The sequence below is a fragment of the Mizuhopecten yessoensis genome, unplaced genomic scaffold, assembly GCF_002113885.1.
Source record: "Mizuhopecten yessoensis strain PY_sf001 unplaced genomic scaffold, ASM211388v2 scaffold7317, whole genome shotgun sequence".
NCBI lineage: Eukaryota > Metazoa > Mollusca > Bivalvia > Pectinida > Pectinidae > Mizuhopecten > Mizuhopecten yessoensis.
Window position 1 is genome coordinate 59,262 of NW_018406987.1, and position 12,495 is coordinate 71,756.

General features: G+C 36.2%; 1 protein-coding gene across 1 annotated transcript in view; it reads left to right on the forward strand.

Moving 5' to 3' along the window:
• The window catches only part of LOC110453461 (U4/U6.U5 tri-snRNP-associated protein 1-like), a 26,102-nt gene extending 20,073 nt beyond the window's left edge, over positions 1 to 6,029 (forward strand). Inside the window, exons 17-20 of the mRNA XM_021502414.1 lie at positions 2,103 to 2,196; positions 2,895 to 3,129; positions 3,932 to 4,050; positions 4,431 to 6,029. Coding sequence (XP_021358089.1) covers positions 2,103 to 2,196; positions 2,895 to 3,129; positions 3,932 to 4,050; positions 4,431 to 4,452 — 470 coding nt within the window. The 3' untranslated portion in view covers positions 4,453 to 6,029. The remainder of the gene's footprint in view (positions 1 to 2,102; positions 2,197 to 2,894; positions 3,130 to 3,931; positions 4,051 to 4,430) is intronic.
• The last annotated feature ends 6,466 nt before the right edge of the window (positions 6,030 to 12,495 follow it).

Consider the following 12,495-nt stretch of genomic DNA (forward strand, 5'->3'; position numbering starts at 1 on the left):
AGGCTACCTACAGAGGTAGTGTTTTGTTCTCCAGTATTTATTGAGGTTACATTCTGTTATAGGCTACCTACAGAGATAGTGTCTTGTTCTCCAGTAATTATTGATGTTACATTCTGTTATAGGCTGCCTACAGAGGTAGTGTTTTGTTCTCTAGTATTTATTGTGGTTACATTCTGTTACAGGCTACCTACAGAGGTAGTGTTTTGTTCTCCAGTATTTATTGAGGTTACATTCTGTTATAGGCTACCTACAGAGGTAGTGTTTTGTTCTCCAGTATTTATTGAGGTTACATTCTGTTATAGGCTACCTACAGAGGTAGTGTTTTGTTCTCCAGTATTTATTGAGGTTACATTCTGTTATAGGCTACCTACAGAGGTAGTGTTTTGTTCTCCAGTATTTATTGAGGTTACATTCTGTTATAGGCTACCTACAGAGGTAGTGTTTTGTTCTCCAGTATTTATTGAGGTTACATTCTGTTATAGGCTACCTACAGAGGTAGTGTTTTGTTCTCCAGTATTTATTGAGGTTACATTCTGTTACAGGCTACCTACAGAGGTAGTGTTTTGTTCTCCAGTATTTATTGAGGTTACATTCTGTTATAGGCTACCTACAGAGGTAGTGTTTTGTTCTCCAGTATTTATTGAGGTTACATTCTGTTATAGGCTACCTACAGAGGTAGTGTTTTGTTCTCCAGTATTTATTGAGGTTACATTCTGTTATAGGCTACCTACAGAGGTAGTGTTTTGTTCTCCAGTATTTATTGAGGTTACATTCTGTTATAGGCTACCTACAGAGGTAGTGTTTTGTTCTCCAGTATTTATTGAGGTTACATTCTGTTATAGGCTACCTACAGAGGTAGTGTTTTGTTCTCCAGTATTTATTGAGGTTACATTCTGTTATAGGCTACCTACAGAGGTAGTGTTTTGTTCTCCAGTATTTATTGAGGTTACATTCTGTTATAGGCTACCTACAGAGGTAGTGTTTTGTTCTCCAGTATTTATTGAGGTTACATTCTGTTATAGGCTACCTACAGAGGTAGTGTTTTGTTCTCCAGTATTTATTGAGGTTACATTCTGTTATAGGCTACCTACAGAGGTAGTGTTTTGTTCTCCAGTATTTATTGAGGTTACATTCTGTTATAGGCTACCTACAGAGGTAGTGTTTTGTTCTCCAGTATTTATTGAGGTTACATTCTGTTATAGGCTACCTACAGAGGTAGTGTTTTGTTCTCCAGTATTTATTGAGGTTACATTCTGTTACAGGCTACCTACAGAGGTAGTGTTTTGTTCTCCAGTATTTATTGAGGTTACATTCTGTTACAGGCTACCTACAGAGGTAGTGTTTTGTTCTCCAGTATTTATTGAGGTTATATTCTGTTACAGGCTACCTACAGAGGTAGTGTTTTGTTCTCCATTCTTTATTGAGGTTACATTCTGTTATAGGCTTCCTACAGAGGTAGTGTTTTGTTCTCCAGTATTTAATGAGGTAACATTCTGTTACAGGCTACCTACAGAGGTAGTGTTTTGTTCTCTAGTATTTATTGTGGGTATATTCTGTTACAGGCTACCTACAGAGGGAGTGTTTTGTTCTCCAGTATTTATTGATGTTACATTCTGTTATAGGCTACCTACAGAGGTAGTTTCTTTTTCTCCAGTATTTATTGAGGTTATATTCTGTTATAGGCTTCCTACAGAGGTAGTGTTTTGTTCTCCACTATTTATTGAGGTTACATTCTGTTACAGGCTACCTACAGAGGTAGCGTTTTGTTCTCCAGTATTTATTGAGGTTACATTCTGTTATAACTTTCCTACAGAGGTAGTGTTTTGTTCTCCAATATTTATTGAGGTTACATTCTGTTACAGGCTACCTACAGAGGTAGCGTTTTGTTCTCCAGTATTTATTGAGGTTATATTCTGTTATAGGCTACCTACAGAGGTAGTGTTTTGTTCTCTAGTATTTATTGTGGTTACATTCTGTTATAGGCTACCTACAGAGGTAGTTTCTTTTTCTCCAGTATTTATTGAGGTTATATTCTGTTACAGGCTACCTACAGAGGTAGCGTTTTGTTCTCCAGTATTTATTGAGGTTACATTCTGTTACAGGCTACCTACAGAAGGAGGTCGTTAAGCAGAACACATCGGCCAATCGTGAAGAGCTGGAGGCACAGAACTACTCTATAGAAGACAAACGCTATGAGTAAGTAAATGTTTACAGCTTCACCATTTCACCAGCTTTGTTAATGATTTACAGGGACAAAAGATTGTTGTGGACATTTTCTTGTGAAGATGTGCTGTTGAGCATTCTTTTGGTAAAATATTGCAGGTTAGTTGTTAGATCAAACTTTCGTTGTTTAGATATTTTGGATTGATATATAACATTTAGTTTAAGTATTGGAGGCACGGTAGTCTAGTGGTAGGACGCCGGGCTCGTGACCGAAGGGTTGCGGGTTCGAGTCACGGCACGGTACTGTGTTGTATCTTTGAATAAGATACTTCACTCTGCTTGTTCCAGTCTAAGCAGCTGTAAATGAGTATGTGGTTGGGCAATGCAAGAATTGCTGAATGCTAGCTATGAGCGCTGAAATGGCAGCACAGGCTGTATGGTCCCCGGGGAGTTGAGAAATATTGAGAAATTATTGTTATCATTATTAATTATTAGACATTTCATATTTAGCACTGATGTAACAATTAAAAACAGAGTGAAACTATACGTTTACTAAAAAGATGGATGTGTAACTTTTCTTCCGTTTCAAAGTCATAAACACAATGCTTTTTTTCAAATACTAATTTACCGATTTTGATAGCTCCAACTATACACCAGTTTTATACTGTTGTAGTGATGAAGTAGACTCATTTTTAAATTATGTATCAAATTTCTCTGCCTTTCCCTTTCAGTGACATTGATGACAAGTATAGAAAGCGTGGTGAACGGTATGGAGGTGGTGGTATGTTGACGGACTTTAAGGAAAAAGACTCCTACAAGCCTGATGTTAAGTTGGAATATGTGGACAACGATGGACGTAAATTGAATGAAAAGGAGGCTTTCCGACAGTTGTCTCACAGATTCCATGGAAAGGGCTCGGGCAAGAAAAAACAGGAAAAGAGACAGAAGAAAATTGAGGAAGAGCAGGTAACAAAGAAAACAGATACTGAAGTATTCAGTCATAAATATTAATGGTTCTCTTGTCATTGAATAGAATTTTAGCTCACTTTGAAGAATAGGTGCGTTTTCATAATCATCTCGGCGTCGGTATTGTCAGATTGAAGTTTTGGAGGCGAGAACATTTAAATGTAAAAGTTAATGTACCTTACCAACAATATGAGTACTGTCACAATACATCATTCCTTTAATTTTACAATAATTGACAATCGTATCTTGCGTTTGTAAGTTTTTCTCATGTAAACTTTTACCGAGTGTAAAATCTCAACATCACAGATAACTACACCTGTAATCCACTGATTGAGCTAAAGGACAATTTCCTCTAGTCGAGTCTGTTGTGAGCAACTGGATGGTTCACCACTGTGTTGTATACTTCTGTTACTGTCAGCTTTATGTAATAAGTGAAAGAAACGATGCTAAAAGTAATACTGAAGACAAAATCTTCTACTTTATAGCATTTAGTAAGACCAGGGGGGTGGTGACCCAACGTCCCTGCCAGATAGTCAGTTCCATAGTGGCGGTAGGCCTTCTAGGGTGGAAACCTTAATGGTATTCAACAGTGCTCATCAGGGAAAAGCAAAGCAAATGAAAAAAGAACTGATGAGCAACAACACCACTGAATCCGGAACAAAATGTACCGGATCCAGTGGTGTTGTTGCTCATCATTACTACTTTCATTTTCACTTTATAACATTGCAGGAAAAGTCAAAGAAGGAGACATGTTGTAGCAAATGTAATGTTTCAATGGATGTCTGCCATCCTTTTGTTACAGTTGATGAAGACAATGAGCTCCACTGACACTCCTCTAGGCACACTGAACCTACTAAAGGAGAAACAGAGACAGGAGAAGTCGTCCTACGTAGTCCTCACCGGCAACAAGGGCTTCACATCGTACGTATACAGTGGAAGCTTGTTAATCATCAGTTAGGGTAGCGGTAGTATGCAAAACTGATCAGTCACGATTGTGGGCATTTAGTAATACTACATCTGTGTGTTAAATTAAAGCAACAAGTAAAAAAAATAAAAAGATTCAATGTATTTTGAAAGCTTGTGCAGATTATCAGGATTTGTATTTCCATGCATCCATGATCTATTCATAATCTCGTACAAAACTGTTCTATACAACATTATGAATGCATTTCCTGTGCTTTGTCAAAGCAAGGGATTTAAATCACAGAGGTTAATATTTCAAATAATATTTTTATAAGTCAATTTAAATTTTGACCAATAGTTTTAGTCTAATGCACAATTTGTATCATTTTATTTTACAGAAATTCCATTGTGAAAAACTAGGAACAAAACTGTACATCTACAATCTCTGACCTCGGAGCCAAATGGTGCAGAAGGTTTTGAGGAGGTAGATAGGAGCTGTGACTTCTGACAAATACGCGAGGAAAAGCAGTTTGACAAACGACAGTGGTTCTGAGCAGAATCCTTGGTGTCAGCTGTGCCGGTGAAAGGGAAAATTCCTCCCTTTATCCTTGGACAGAAACAGAGAGGAGAATCCTTGGTGTCAGCTGTGCCGGTGAAGGGAAAATTTCTCCCTTTATCCTCGGACAGAAACAGTGAGGAGAAAGATTTTTCTCAGGAAGAGATTCCTGACCTGATTAACTGGTGTTTAACAAAGCCAGGAATAGTGCCTGTTCCTCCATCGTCAAGTGACTGAAATGTAACGGCAGATGCTTAGGCTACACCCTTACTGGTGAATTTGTGAATAAGGCCTGTTCCTTTGGACCAAAAGCTACATTAACTGATGGTCTTGGCAAGGTCATTTAAGGCTTGCATTAATCTTCAAAGATTTGCCATGTTTTACACCTGGAAATGTGGCATCAAAAATGAGAATCATTGACTTGGTCCAGACATTAAAATGTATAAAGTTCCTTAGTGAATCTATGACATGTTATACATTAATTTGAAAAAACACATGATTTGTTCTTAAACATGGTAAGCTGGTACATGTTTATCTGTCTATCTTGGCATTAGTGATACAATGTGTTGCCGTAATAAATGGTCCCCTGAAGTCAGTTAGTTTGGAACGTTTCTGACAGTTAAATACAGATTTTGTGTAGTTTTTTTTGTTTTTTTTGTTTTGTTTTGATATACCATGCAAAAAGTTTCTGAAATGTTAACACTTACTTAAATTTCACAAGAAAAAACAATTGTCTCAAAAATATGCTTGTTTCTATAAGTAACTTGCACTTGTGTAGGAGTGCACATGCTTAATTAGGTGATCATGTACTGTATTTCTATCAGATGTGTCTTATGAATTGTAAGGCTATGTGGATAATGAAAACCAGCACGTCTCACCAGTACGTTTCTTGTAAATAACAAAGTTTATGGTTCGTAAGATTTTCCTTGGCTTAAGTAATTAATTTCCTAGTTAAGGAATAAATCTTAGTTGATATGTTTTACGAATCTGAAGCCAGGTAAAACACAATCAATATATGTCTTGATAAATAATAAAACAAGATCCCATGTGAAATGAAACATACTTCACAAGGGAAAAACCCTGCAGATTTGAATATTTTACATGTATCATCATAGAGTCATGTTTAAATGTTACATCACAATTAAAACATGTTATCAAGTTAATTGTGAGGCTGTATTTGATAGTTTCAGATATGCGGAACAACCGGTTTATTTGTTTTAACATTTTCGGGTATAAATCTGGGCGGACCTGATTACTAGGTCAGACCTTATTTTACAAACCAACAAAGTTGGTCCAACCGTTAAGATCATGATAAACAAAAGTGGCCGAGACCATGTAGATTTCATTGATAACAGATACATGTGTATTTCTATCCTGAGTATACCACCATTTGTTTTGACCATCTGATTTGAAACAGCTTGTTTTCAATAAAATATATGTACATATGTAATGTCATTTTGTTTCTTTTCTTTTGTATTAAACATTTTTAGCTCACCTGGTCTGAAGGGTGTGTTCTCCTTTCTCCCACTTTGTAGGTCACCCAAGACAATGATGGTGAAGCTGAATTAAGTATAAAAAGGCAATTTTATTTCAGAAAAAATAAATTTCTATTTGTATAAGGTAGCAGAGTTCAGTAGAAATGACTTGATCCTAAAAATAAAGGGCATGTCTCAGATAAATTCAGTTACCTGCACAACATACCTACATATATATATACTGTATATATATTTATAAACTACATTTTGATAACATTTTGTTTAGAAGACTGATTTTTTTTCAAAAAACGTTTTCCCAAGATTTGGGACTTATGAGAATCATGGTTACATCATCCAAAAATGCAAAAAAAAATGCAAAAAAACAAGATTTTTAACCCAAATTTGACCCCTGAAAGTAGTGATTTTTTTCTTAAAACCTGTCAGAAACATTTACGCATGTGCTGAGTACCAAAATAGACTACATGAAAAGCTAGCTTTTGTTGTGCAGACACAGATTTGTAAATGCCCAAAACTGTAGTGTCAAACCAAATTTGAATATTTTTTTAAAAAATTATGAAGCCCACATCGGTAGTCCACTTCATCAAGTATATGCCAATTTTAGTGCTGATTTAAAAAAAAAAAAATACATTTAATATTGCAGTGGTTATTCATTGTATAAAAATATCACTGCTACCTTTGAGCTGATAAGCAAAGTCAGTTAAACACTTATGATTAGAGAGCTTAGGGCTATGACAGTTATATTATATCAATAATACCTGTTTTGTAAGGAATCGGTGCTGTCAACACTGGAACTAGACTCTGGTACGAGATTCCTTCTGTAGTTACTGGGTGTTCTATTCCTTTATCAGTCGTGAATGGCTGAATGTTGTGTTTTCTTCCTCAGTTTGGTAGTCATAGCCTCTGTGGTCTTTCTTGGATTGACGTCCTCTATCTAGTGTTACTTGTAGTCCTAATTCTCTGTAGTTGTGGCTTGTGGTTCCGTCTGCCGTGGTCTTATTTACAGTTCTCTGCTGAATTTGTTTTTGTCCTCAGTGGCCTGTTTTGGTTGGTAGTTTTACGTTATTTCTTATAGTTTGTGATTTGGTGGACACATTAGTTGAGGTCCGTGGTAGGAGGTGGGCCAATGCTCAACTCTCATGTTTTGCTTCTATGTACAAGGACATCTTGGGATGTCGGAGTGCCAAGTGCAACAGGTAGGTAGGTCACTGTGACCTATGATTTGACCTCTAACCTTACCTTTTGAAAGAAATTGTCCTAGGCATATTTTCTATAATATTTTACGTAGAGTAACCAGATCTGGCATTCAAGGCCATCTTAATATGACTAAGTGTAGAATGCATAGAGAAGGTCACTGTGACCTAAGACTTGACCTTTGACCTATACTTGTGAAGGTTCAGGGCAAATCTTCTCACCTGGACTAATCAGATTTGATGGACAAGGACATCTTGGGAAGGTGGAGTGCTGAGTTCAGAGTGAAAGAATTAGGTCACGGTTACCAAAGACTTAACCTTTGACCTTAACTTTTGAAAAACTTTGCCTTGGGCACGTCTTTTTTACTTTTTCACCAAGAGTAACCAAATAATGTGTACAAGAGCATCGAGTACAGCCTATCGAGGTATGTTGGCAGCAACAACTCCTCTGCATCCACTCCCAGTATCTGCAATACATTATTCTGACAGAGTTAAATGATTTTGAAAGATTTGTAACAGTATCGTTTCACCAAACCAATTTTTGGTAAAATCGGCGATACTTTACCGCCGCGATAAAAACGCTTCCTTCAGACTTTTGTCACCAGGCCCGCGTACTGTTCAATACAAAGCACTTATGCTTGTAATGACAGTAAACCTGTTGTAGCAGAAGGACAGGCAATGGTCAGAAATAAGAATCAAAGTCGGCCTATCCAAACACTATACCTCTCCTGTCAATCAAATTATAAACACTGTTGATCAGTCAAGTCCATTCGTCCCACATTCAACTCAAGTTTTACAAATCTTTAGAGAAAGAAAACCCTGCATCATCAATTACAATATCATTCTCGCCACATGCGAGTGCACGTATATGTCATGATCAAATCTGCATTTGATGCAACCTGACATGCAAACATCTTTAGAGAAGGAATAGTTGTAAAAGAATAGCGGACATTTTCTTCATAAAGGTATTTGTAAGCTGGCGTGGATCAGATTACAATGAAAGAAGATGACGAGAAAATAATACATATTAACTAGCACATAAATTTTAACAAGCGCGTAGGTCATATTTCAGGTTGTTTTTTTCTCTGGTATTTCTTTCCAATACTAGCATGAATACATGGTATATATTGGTTGTTGGGTGTATTTTTCGTGACTGTAACACAATCATCGCAAGAGGTATTCATTGCATTTCGTTGCTAACCCCCCACCGAATTTTGTTCCGTGATCACATGAAATAACAGTTCATGTCGATATAAAGTATACAAGATCGATTTATAATTCTTTTTCCGGTCATGCTTTAGCTCAAGTGACCTATTGCTATCCGTTTTCGTCCGTCGTCGTCCGTCGTCCGTCGTCCGTTAACATTTTACATTTCAAACTTAAAGTCAAGTTCTGCTGGGCCGATTGAACTGAAAGTTGGTAGGAATGATCGCCTCATGGTCCTGACAAAGTGTTGTTATTTTTCGGGTCGATCAGAAATCCAATATGGCCGCCACGGCCGCCATTTTGAAAACCTATTTCAAACTTAAAGTCAAGTTCTGCTGGACCGATTGAACTGAAAGTTGGTAGGAATGATCGCCTCATGGTCCTGACAAAGTGTTGTTATTTTTCGGGTCGATCAGAAATCCAATATGGCCGCCACGGCCGCCATTTTGAAAACCTATTTCAAACTTAAAGTCAAGTTCTGCTGGACCGATTGAACTTAAACTTTGTAGGAATGATCGACTCATGGTCCTGACAAAGTGTTGTTATTTTTCGGGTCAATCAGAAATACAATTTGGCTGCCATAGCCGCTATTTTGCTACTAAATTCTAATAGGCCGATCTCACTTAAAATTGGTCTAGGAATGATCAGCTCATGGTCCTGACAAAGTTAAGTTAACATTTTACTATTTTTTACTCAAATTGGTACATATTTCAACAACAAAAATAAATACTGTAGACTCAGGTGACCGTTAAGGCCCATGGGCCTCTTGTTACACATGTGCCCATGTCTGGGAAAAAGTTACCATATAGATATAAATACCAGGCCCCGGATTAATTAGTAACCTATGAAACATATCACTTAAGTTTCTAACAGATTTTAATTATTCTGTTATTTAAATGTCGATAACTGCAAATTTATTTACATTTTTTTTTTCGAACATCAATGAGAATTGTCACACTGCAAGAATCTTGATTTAGCATTACAAATATGAATAGCATACAGTGATCTAGTATTTAGCGCTACGCCTACGACAATTAAAACAAGGATATAAGTGAAACTTGTCTAGTTCGACACCCTGTGGGATTCAATAATATATGGAAGAATACACGGGTTTCATTTGGTAGTTTTCATAAGAACAAGCAAATTCTTGGAATTCATATTCCCCGTTTTCAGAACATGTTTTAGATGAAGTGTTATTGTTGAGAGTTTCTTGAAAAATCCTTTGCTAGTATGGAGAATTAAGAGCAGACAGGTATTTTAAAAATAGGACATGTTTTGATTTTTTGTCTTTGTGTGTCTATTGAAAAAGAAAGATGAGAAACATGATGCGGGGAATCATTAAAAATTACAGACATGGAGTGTGTAAGATTTAACTCACAGGTGATAAGTCACTATTTTCATTGGAGAAGTTCTAGTATACAACAATTTCATTGGATAGCATAATATAAAATATAGATTTGACAGATTGATATCCTAAGCTTCACTAGTCTAAGAATAAGACCAGGTGCGGTTATTTGTCCTCATCTATTTGATATCTAGAAATCAATTACAAGAGAGACGTTAAGGGTCTCTGAAAACATCATAGTCTGTATAGGGGTTGCTTCCCTTGCTCTATTCCCAATCATTATAAACAATCATATAATCAGCTATAATGTATAAGAGTAATTTTAAAATTATGTATAAATATGCAAGGATTACATTGACCAGCTAACTTAGTCGTAAACATGTTAATATGTATGTGCACGCCAAATTTTGGTTGAGAGAGGATCATTATCAGAACATTTATTGCACGGAAACCAATTAGCCAATCAGAATGTGTAAGTGTGATTAATTAAGCATAAAAATATGCTAGGATCACATTGACGAGCGAACTAAGTCTTATTTTTTTTTAAATGTATGTGAACACCAAATTTTGTTGAAATCAGACCATCGTTAGTGTAGATCTTTCGATCCATGTGCGACATGTGTGTGAAAGTGACGATTTGTTTCTAAAATATCAGTTTGAAGTGCGCTCCGGGCGCGGGTCGCATATTTCCCGCATATTATAGAGGTCCGGAGTTCTGACGTTAATCGACGACGGACCGATATGAAAAAAGTCGATAAAACGTCAGAATAATTCGGACTATATTGGCAGGTATAGGACTTTAACTGTTTAAGATAAAAAACAAAGTTAAAAACAAAACAAAACATTAATGAGGATGAATTAATTTAATTAACTTATAATTTAATATATATATCACATACACAGAAAAGCTACAAAGCACACAGCTATGTGCACTTACCTGTGTGACCTGTGGGGTTAGTGAAAACTGACTATAATTGGTTTGCTATTGTCCTCCTATTGCAACAATTTTCTTTGTGGGTACTCCACTTACAATTTTCATCCAAAATTACTTTCAGGTGCCTATGATTGTCAACAAAATAAACGCTGACATTATTAGTTTGTAAACCGATATCATACTTGAGTCCAAAGTTAGAGATAAGTAAAGCTTTCGTTTTTGCAGGGTTGCATTTTACCAGCCATTTATCCGCCCCATTTTTTCCCAGGTCATTTAATTTTTATTAATCTTGGTTTTTCGATATTCGTAGAAGATATCATCAGAATATAATAAAGAGGTATCGTCAGCAAATAATGTTGACCTTTCAAGATTATTAGATATATCAATTATTATAGAGAGCTTCTGAACTTGCTGTATTTTTCAATATATTGTGGCTAATGGGGTCGCTACCAACAGCTTTACTAGTATTTAAGGATATAAAAATGTCTATAATGTCATTTATGTGGAACTGTAGGGCAGATAAAGTGGAATCTGCCGGAAGTTCAACTATCGGCACGCCAATGTTAGCATCGTCGATCTTTTAGAATAATTGCTTTGATATCGCTTGTCATTTTCAAGTTTCTGTTCTCATTTCTAACGGGATGTATTCTATGGAAAGTATCTGAAGCTTTTATTAATCTGCGGACAATTTTCAAAAAGTTTCCATGGTTCGAATCAGAGTATTGAACTAAAATGCCATTAATGTAATCATAACGTAAGAACGTTTTTTTCCCTTTTCTGAAGATCGCTAACATGATTCTGTTGTTTCCGAAAACTAGTTAAGTTAGAATAATTCGATAGTTATGATAGCTGTAAATGGTGAGTCACAAACATGATAATAACGTTGATTTTCAATTCGTTAAATGTAAGCATATGAAATGTGGGTATGGCATATGCGTAGTGGTGAGAGGACAACTTCCTCTTTATAGTCAACTTAGGTTACCATATTGAGGTAGCAATAATTCCTATCCCCAGAATTAAAAACAAAATATCATTTATGTCTTCGGACCATTTATGTTGTCGTTTGAATTAAATTGGCAATGGAAGGCTTAAAATCGGAGTATGGCAGTATGTTGTAAAATAGCTAGCCGCATGCGATATAGTTATGAGATATGAGATACGGGTAGCAGAGGACGCAAGTAAGCCTAACCCCTGGAGTGCTGAAGATGTTCTAGGGTAAATCTTTTCGACAATAATGCAGATTTACCTTTCAAGTATGTTCCATTATTGGTATAACATCATTATTTGCTTTTAAAAGAAACGCCCACTTTTCACACCGAATATCAAGTATATTTAATAAATGATAAAGAATAGATTTTTTTATTTTCAAAACACACTTTATTTCTTTACAAATGTTTAAACAAGATAAAATTACACACAATGACTGAAAGGAATATAAATGACCAGTACTGATTATATAGGGCCAATATGAAAATCTACCTTAAATTGATGCGGATGGAAGTTGTAGTAGAGTCCGCATTTTACACCTAAATACCACATTTGCGCGCTATTTGTTAATATCTAGATTTCGACCAAACAGAGGCTGCGTCGGCCATACTGAATGACCAATCAAAATAATGAAAACCATTTGCATACCGCCTTCCATTTACAAACACTTATATACAGTGTTTTCTCCAGAGATTATGGATAGCCGGGTGCTCTGGTAATATAACCAGGTGCAGTTCGAAAAAGATATT